The 8,272-nt window shown below is 51.8% G+C and overlaps 1 protein-coding gene across 1 annotated transcript; it reads left to right on the forward strand.

The window, feature by feature from the left end:
* Positions 1-432: 432 nt before the first annotated feature.
* NGF (nerve growth factor) lies at positions 433-1,657 on the forward strand. Its single transcript, XM_022583990.2, has one exon. It carries the CDS (start codon positions 657-659, stop codon positions 1,380-1,382), a length of 726 nt encoding a protein of 241 aa, XP_022439698.1. The 5' UTR covers positions 433-656; the 3' UTR covers positions 1,383-1,657.
* The last annotated feature ends 6,615 nt before the right edge of the window (positions 1,658-8,272 follow it).

The raw sequence follows: 8,272 nt of genomic DNA on the forward strand, positions 1-8,272 counted from the left end.
AAGATGATCCCAGAGTTATGTTCACTTTTTTTGCCAAACATGGTGCTTCGTGGGTTTTCAGTCACCAGATCTCAGAGCTGACCCGGTGCTACTGTCTGAAGAGGGTGTGTTCAGTGCTGAGGCTTCAAGACAAGTCCCCAGCAGCCCTGCCCACTGCCTTCCCAGGGGAGTCAAGCCGTAGGGCAGGAGACAGCACTGGGAGAGGTGTCAGACTCACCCCCCAGCCATCCTGTTTCACACAGGTGCACACATACCGCCTGCCCATGGCTGCCTCGCTGGCAGGCAGAGAACTCAAAGAATTCTGTAACCAGCACTGCCGAGTTCCTACCACACCACTGGGCAGAATTTCAGGGGTTCCGTCCCTTCCTGGGAAAGTGCACCCTGTAGATGGGGTGCCCAGACACCCAGGTTGTCGGAGCCAGCCCTGTTTAAGCCTGTCATCCCAGTGTAACTGTTGTAGCACCGCCCTTCACTCTCAGAAGCGTCTCAGTTTGAATGGTCAATTCCAGGGTCTCCTTGCTTTTAGCGACCAGGAGAAACCTCCTCGTCATCCTCTTGGGAGGTCAACTCCGAGGGAGCCAGAAACTGCCCTTGCCCCACACCCCGTGCTCGGTGGAATAATCCTCACTTCTGTTTCATTCCAGGTGCACAGCGTAATGTCCATGTTGTTCTACACTCTGATCACAGCTCTTTGGATCGGCGTCCAGGCAGAAGCGCACACCCAGAGCAATGTCCCAGCAGGACACGCCGTCCCCCAAGCCCACTGGAATGACCTTCAGCACTCCCTTGACACAGCCCTCCGCAGAGCCCACAGCGGCCCGGCAGCCGCGATAGCCGCCAGGGTGGCAGGCCAGGCCCGCAAGATCACCGTGGACCCCGAACTGTTTAAAAAGCGGCGCCTGCGTTCACCCCGCGTGCTGTTTAGCACCCAGCCCCCACCTGCGGCCGCGGACGCTCAGCGTCTGGACTTGGAGGCCGGCGGGGCCGCCCCCTTCAACAGGACTCACAGGAGCAAGCGGTCGTCGTCCCACCCTGTCTTCCACCGGGGGGAGTTCTCCGTGTGCGACAGCGTCAGCGTGTGGGTGGGGGACAAGGCCACCGCCACGGACATCAAGGGCAAGGAGGTGATGGTGTTGGGAGAGGTGAACATCAACAACAGTGTATTCAAACAGTACTTTTTTGAGACCAAGTGCCGGGACCCCAATCCCGTCGACAGCGGATGCCGGGGCATCGACTCGAAGCACTGGAACTCATACTGTACCACGACCCACACCTTCGTCAAGGCGCTGACCATGGATGGCAAGCAGGCAGCCTGGCGGTTCATCCGGATCGACACGGCCTGCGTGTGTGTGCTCAGCAGGAAAGCTGGGAGGAGAGCCTGACCGGCCCGACAGCCCTCAACCTCTCCCAGCTCCCCCCTCCACACTCTCCGGCGCCCCTCCCTACCTCAACCTGTAAATTATTTTAAATTATAAGGACTGCATGGTAATTTATAGTTTATACAGTTTTAAAGAACCATTATTTATTAAATTTTTGGAAGCAGCCTGTGTGCCGGCCCTCCAGTCATTTTGCCCAGGGTGACCATCTGCAAGCCTTGGGATGGAGGCTGCAGGAAGAAAGGTACACAGCACCCCCTGGCTTTCCCTCAGACCCACCTGTAACCCTCACTCTCCCATTGCCCCCCAACCAGCCTTGCCACACTTCAGGGAAGGCTAACCGGGTTCAGATTAAATTAGCCTAAGCCGGGTGTAATTAGGAAGGGAAGTCTGCTGGATTGCAACTTTGTTCTGCATTCCAGAGCCAAAGCTACCTAATCCTTGGATCATCCACCCCACAGCCCGCATTCCCGAGCCTTGATTGCCTCATTCGGGGAAATCTGTGGAGCCTCATCAGAAGGCAGATCCCCACCGCCGGGCACAGGGCTGCCTCTGACCTCAGAGGGGCCCAGGCTGGGTCCTGCAGGGACTCACCAGATAGATAGGAGGAGACTTGCACCAAAGACCCGTAAGCCTGGCTCATTTTTTTAGGGGGAGATCTGCTGTTTGCTGAAAAGCTCCCTGGAAGAGTTGTAACGAAATAATCTCAGGAGGCCTGTCACGGTAGATCTGATTTCATGTTAAGATTGCCTTAGTTCTAATGGCTGGCCCTCAATTTATCCCCCAGTGGCTTCCTGCAGAAAGACTCCATTACCCCAAAAAACATGAAGGCCTCCAACACTCTTGTCACCCATTCACGGCCCCACAGCCACTTCCAATGGTCCCAACGTCGGCCTAGAATCAGAGGAACCAGAGGCCAGCCTGAAACTAACTTTTTAATTCCTAATTGGGTGACTTCCACAAGTGACCAAAGGTGGATGGGGTCATGGGAACTGCAGAGAAGATGGTGTGGGGAGAAAAGACAAAGATGAGTGAGAACCAACACAAATAACCGGGAAAGGGGTGGAGGAGAGGTGGGCCAAGCCAGAAGGGAACACGCCTCTCTGCTCCTCCCTGACAGAGGACACTAAACAAGAGGGAGAGACAGGGGAGCAGAGGGGTGTGAGGGCAGGGAGCACGAGCAGAAAGAGGGGGAAGATGTGTCATCTTCACCAGCATCAGTATCCCCAGGCTTCCAAGAGATCCAACACCCTGGGTAGTTTCCTTTTTTTGTTTTGTTTTGTTTTTTTTGAAGCCGGGGGATGTGCTCATTATCACTGACTGTATCAGGAGTGTCTTAGAGATAGCTGGAGATGACAGGGACTCCAGGGCACAGCCTGGAGCAGGGCTCTACCCATTCTCCAGCTGCTACCTTCCCGGGCAACTTTTATTTGTCTGTATTTTGTTTTGTTTTTTGCATTTTCCACAAAGGCAAAAAACTTTCCCCCTTTAGGGCACTTAGCTGAAATGGAAATTTTGCTTTCCTACCCTTCCCCTTCCCCCCAGGGTAAAATGCCTATCTAGTTTGTGTAAGAACAGGCCCAAATTGTCCCTCTGACAAAAAAAGCAAATGGCAGTATTCATTCATCTGTAACTCTCCCTGTCCCAAGGCCTGCCGCCCCAAAGTCCAATCCAAATAGGGCAAATTAGAAACATAGACAGCTTTGGCACGAGAGACATTTGATTAAGGTAAAAGTGTGACGAAATGGGCCCTGTTTTTCCTATCAAAGCTACTGCAATTGGAATAAAGATTTACGTACAAAAAACACCAACCAGAACATTCTGTGCTAAGATACTTGCTCAGATAAAGGCTGCAGGGAGGGAGTCGTCCCGCTGACCTGTGTCTGTGGCTTTTTCCTGGACTCCAGTGCCAGTGGCCTTGTCCCTCCCGGCCCCTCCGACAGACAGTTCCTGGGGGCCCTTCCTCTGAGGGCTGGACAGGCCTGCTGGGCCCTAGATGTGGGGAGAGAGGGCTGCTGAGGGAGGCATTCAGGAAGCTTCTGCGGGGAAGGGAGGCTATGTTTGTGAACCTCTACAACGTCGTGAAGAGTCTGGAGAACCACCGCCAGCCCTGCAGGACACTGGGGTGACCTGGACCCCACCACCTGCCTAGAGGGAAGGCAGCCTCTAGCCGCTGAGGAAACACCGAGGCTGAGGGTGGGGTAAAAGGAGGTCCTCCCCACCCCCCGAGTCCCCCCCACTCCCCACCAACACCATAGCCTGCCCCAAAGGCAACATTTGCTCCAGGCCAAGCTCCGTGGGAGCCAAAGTTTTCACACAATGCAAGGGAATATCAGTTTGGCTGAAAAGAGTCGGAAGGATCCAAGAAACAATCCGGAGCTGGGGGCTTCTCTAGCTTGTACCCTGCCCCCAACACAGCGGGGAGCTCTGGCTTCCAGACCCACCCAGGCTGCCCCCCAGAGGCCGGCCAGGTCACCACAGCCCCAGACACTCAAACACATTGAAAAAACAGCTCAAAACTGCCCGCTATATTCTGCTGAAGAGCAGCAGCTGCAAATCCCACAAATTTTTCCTTCACTTGCCTCACTGAGGTCTTCTTACCCGGGGTCCCCAAACACCCAGCTCCCTCTCCCCTCCAGCACGCCCGCCCAAGAGAGGAGTGCAGACCCTGGCTCGTACATAGCCTGACACTGCCCAGCCCTCCTAGCAAGGCCCATGCTAGCCTCAGCTTGAGGCAAGACTCCTCGTTCTGGGAGACAACAGCGATATGGTGTCTGATTCTAGTGTATATTTCAAGTCTGGCTCTGTGACTTCCCCCTCCCTCAACCACAGCACCCGCCTACCCTAGATCTGCATTCCATCCTAACGGGAAACCTACCACGGGGATACAGCTGTTCAGCAACAACCAAAGGGCTATTTTCATTCCCATGAAACATAGGAATGCTCCTCCTAAGTCTCACCACTTTCCCCTCAGCGTAATCTGTATTAGGGGCAGAGGGTCCATCCAGCCCTGGAGCGCAGAGGACAGGGAAGGGCCGGGTGTTCTCGTCCCCTTGGAGAAAGGGGACAGTGAGGCTGGGGAGCAGACCTGAGTGAAAGCGCGTCTATCGAGAGCACAGGGGCCCACGCAGCAGTGACCCCGGTCTTCCTTTCACAGGCCTGACTGGAGCAGTGGGAGCCCCCAGGGCCCTGGTGCTGAGGAAGCCTCCCAGTGTGATGGTCAGAACACTGGGCTTGGCGTCAGCTAGCTTTTAGGCTCAGCTCCCCCATTCCTATCTGCGCAACTTTGGCAAGCTCCTCTTTGACCTCAGTTCCTGCAGCTGTGAAATGAAAATAATCATTCCTAGATCCCAGAGTTGAGAGCATGAAGCAAAACCAACTATTTGAAAGTAAACAGTCATGTTCTATACAAAGGTAAGGCAAAGTAATTTACTCTGCACTTAATAATTTCTCTGTTAATTGTAGGAGAGTGACAATTATGCTAGTACTCACTAAATATATGTTTGTTGGCAGATATATAGATCGGGTAAAGGAAATCTTCTGACTAGTGGACATCATGGAATACAGGTGTGGCACAGCCAGACCCCAAAGGGTAAGATCAAGAACAGCAGCTCTTCAGCCCAGATTCTGCTTGAATCTGGGCTCGGGAAGGCCACCTGGATTCTAGAGGCTCTAGTGTAATGGTTAAGAGCATGGGATTTGGAATCAGACAAGCAAAGTACTTCTGCTTAGGCTGTGTGACCTTAGGCAAGTTGCTTTGCTTCTCTGAGTTTCAATTTTTCATCTGTCAAATGGGGATAATAATAGTAATATACATGTGTGTAGATATATATATATTTACACACCTAAGAAGTATATAATAAATTTTAGTGTTGAAAAGTAGAGGTGGCTGAGAAACCCTGAAAGTTTGTTAGAATGGGGTGGACATCTTTCAACAAGGCAAGGAGGTTCGTGAACAGACAGCTTTACAGATATATCACAGGTTCCTTTTGTGACAAGCAATGCTGATAGCGACCATCAGCATTTACTAAGAGCTTGCTCTCCACAAGCACGGCACTAAGCAGTTCATGTGGATTAGCCCTGAGCAAGCCTCTGGGTTCTAAAACCAAGACCACCTTAAGGAGAGCACCGGAAGGCTGTGCTTTCTGTTTGCGGGCATCACTGCCACAGAACTGCTCCCTGGCTCTCTGGGATGTGTTTACTTCCCCAGCCCTTGGCAAGTTTATAAACCACTGTCTTTTTTTTTTTTTTAACAGCTTTATTGGAGTATAATTGCTTTACAATGGAGTGTTAGTTTCTGCTTTATAACAAAGTTAATCAGTTATACATATACTTATGTTCCCATATCTCTTCCCTCTTGCGTCTCCCTCCCTCCCACCCTCCCTATGCCACCCCTCTAGGTGGTCACAAAGCACCGAGCTGATCTCCCTGTGCTATGCGCTGCTTCCCGCTAGCTATCTATTTCACATTTGGTAGTGCATATATGTCCATGCCATTGTCTTTGAGAGTTTCCACGTGTCAAGCACGTGGGCTCTGTTTTGCTCCAATTCACTTGCGTCTGCAACTGGAAAGCTCTGACCTTCTCAAAGTTCACCTGGATTTGTGGAGATGGCTCAGGGGCCCCAGGGCCAAGATGAAGATGGGCAGGCCCTCTCGCAGCAGCAGCCTGAGGAGTATCCCTCCAACCCAGGCCTGTTCCTTAAAATCAAGGAAGTGCTCCATCTGTGTTCCCTCAGCACCTGGCCCAACCTTGCCTGTCGCAGGCATTCAACCAGGGTAATTAAGATGGAAGTTAGCTCCCATCTGTTTCTCCCCCACCACCCCATCCCATCTGTGCCCGCCCTGTGTCAGCAGTAAATGGGTTAATGGTCTGAGTTGAAGGCAAGGTCTTTCCTGAAGCCACCGCCTGGGAGTCATCCAAGCAGCTTTCCAAGGTTGGCATCATGATGAAGAGCACAGACCGCCACAGTCAAACCCTGGCCTCACCACTAGCTGGGCTGGGTGATATCGGACGCGTTACCTTCACTCCCTGCACTTCACTTTTCTTACGTGGAAAATGTGGATAATGATGACAGCACCTACTTTGTTGAGTTGAAAGGCACTTAGTCCAGTGTGTGGCACATAGTAAATTACTGTGTTTAAAACTTAGGTAAATACACTTACAGCTATATATACATCGATGCCCACATATAGCCACAATATACAGATACACACACAAAGAGAGCCCCTGAGAGCTCTGAAGCAGCCAGGACGTGTACATTCCTCACTCACACGCACCCACACACTGACTTAAAAACACAGAGCAACAGACGAATCAGTGCAAATAAACCTTCTGGATGATGGCCACAGTGATAAGAAGGAATCAGGTGGAAAGAGTACATCGGGGAAGACTTTCCAAAGGAAACAGCTTCTGAACTGTTTGGAAAAAGAAGTTGAGCGAAATTATTGTTTGTGCTGGGACTTCTTCCAGATCTACAAACAAGGTGAAACCCGAACACGAGGTTGCCCAGCTCTGGATGGGAGAGAAAGAAGAGCTGTCCCTATTCTCTCACCTCATTCTGAACTACAAACTGGCCATGGAACCAGCTTCTCCTACAAACACAGACCTTGGGAAAACTCAGAGAATGACAGTGTGAAATCCCGTGGGTGGACGTAAGGTCCCCGTATGCTGTCCACACAGTCTTTGTATTCAACCAGATGCCGAAGAGCTGGTCAAACAGCTTGTGAATATGGGGCTTCCTCCAGCCTTATCAGCTGGGTTTCCATGACTCAAAATAAGTAAGAAAAAGAGAGGTCCCCAGAGTGGGCACCATGCACTGCTGGCTCCAGGTACGGACTTGGGTTGGAGGCCAGCTCGATGCCCTGGCTGACATTTGGTGCCATGGCTAAGTGCAGTCTCCATCCGGCCTGGCAGCCTCTTTCCCCTTCATCTCGCCCTCACCATTCCTTTCACTTTGACATAATGAAAGTGCAACTTGCACACTGTCTAGAGGTTGCATATGATAATTAGAAACATGTGTCCGAGCTGGCATCCCTTCAAAGGACTCTGGAAATCGGACTTGGGCCGTCTTCTGATTGCAACAGCAATCCCCCGAGCTGGCTCTCCAGCCTTCACATTCTTTCAGCTGCACCTAGCGTTAACTCTTGCCAGTAGAAGACTGCTGCAAGCAGAGCTCATTCCTGAGGTTCTGCAGAGGCTGGCAGTAATGATTCCCAAGTACACAGCAAGGCTCTGGACTTGGCATCTAGGCAGGAACTTTTCAGCAATAATAGCAAGAATCAGCAGGCTTATTTTCCTTTTTGCAGAATTGGCACGTTGATGGGTCACCACCCAGGTGGGAGCCTGGGCCTTCTGGGGCACTGCCTAGACTCTCAAGGAATCCAACGCTGGTTCCTCTCTGATCCAGCAGGGTGATTTTTGCTACAGAAGATACCAAAATATCTTTATCTCACCAGGAAACTCCGGAGGGAAATGCAGAATCAGTGGCACCTCTCCACTATAATCACCCAAGCTGTGTGACTGACAGGAGAGACTGAGGGGACTTATTCAGTTGAGCAGAGACCAACTGCACATCAATGACATACAGGTGTCTTGCTAGGCCCTGAGTAGACAGAGGGTAAGTGGGGCCCCCTGTCCTCCAGGACTCTATGTCTGAGTTGGAGGCTGGACAGAGGATTTTGGTCTTTCTTTCAGCTTTTAGTCTAGATACATCTATAGCCACACACCCACAGCCCATGAGAGCAGGCTCAAATACCCCCTGGTATTGGCAGCAATCACCCTGCCCCCTCACCTTGGCCTCTACTTGCTTATTCCTGACCTCCTCTCACTCCCGTCTCATCCTTACTGAGTTCTAAACCCTTGGCCCCAGGCCCCTGACCCTGATCCTGCCCTGGGT

The sequence above is a fragment of the Delphinapterus leucas genome, chromosome 1, assembly GCF_059928025.1.
Source record: "Delphinapterus leucas isolate spDelLeu-1000000601 "Yukka" chromosome 1, BTC_Dleu_Yukka2, whole genome shotgun sequence".
NCBI lineage: Eukaryota > Metazoa > Chordata > Mammalia > Artiodactyla > Monodontidae > Delphinapterus > Delphinapterus leucas.

Bases quoted from the DNA above. Each gene is read 5' to 3' on its own strand.
- NGF (XM_022583990.2), top strand. From the start codon at position 657: ATGTCCATGTTGTTCTACACTCTGATCACAGCTCTTTGGATCGGCGTC.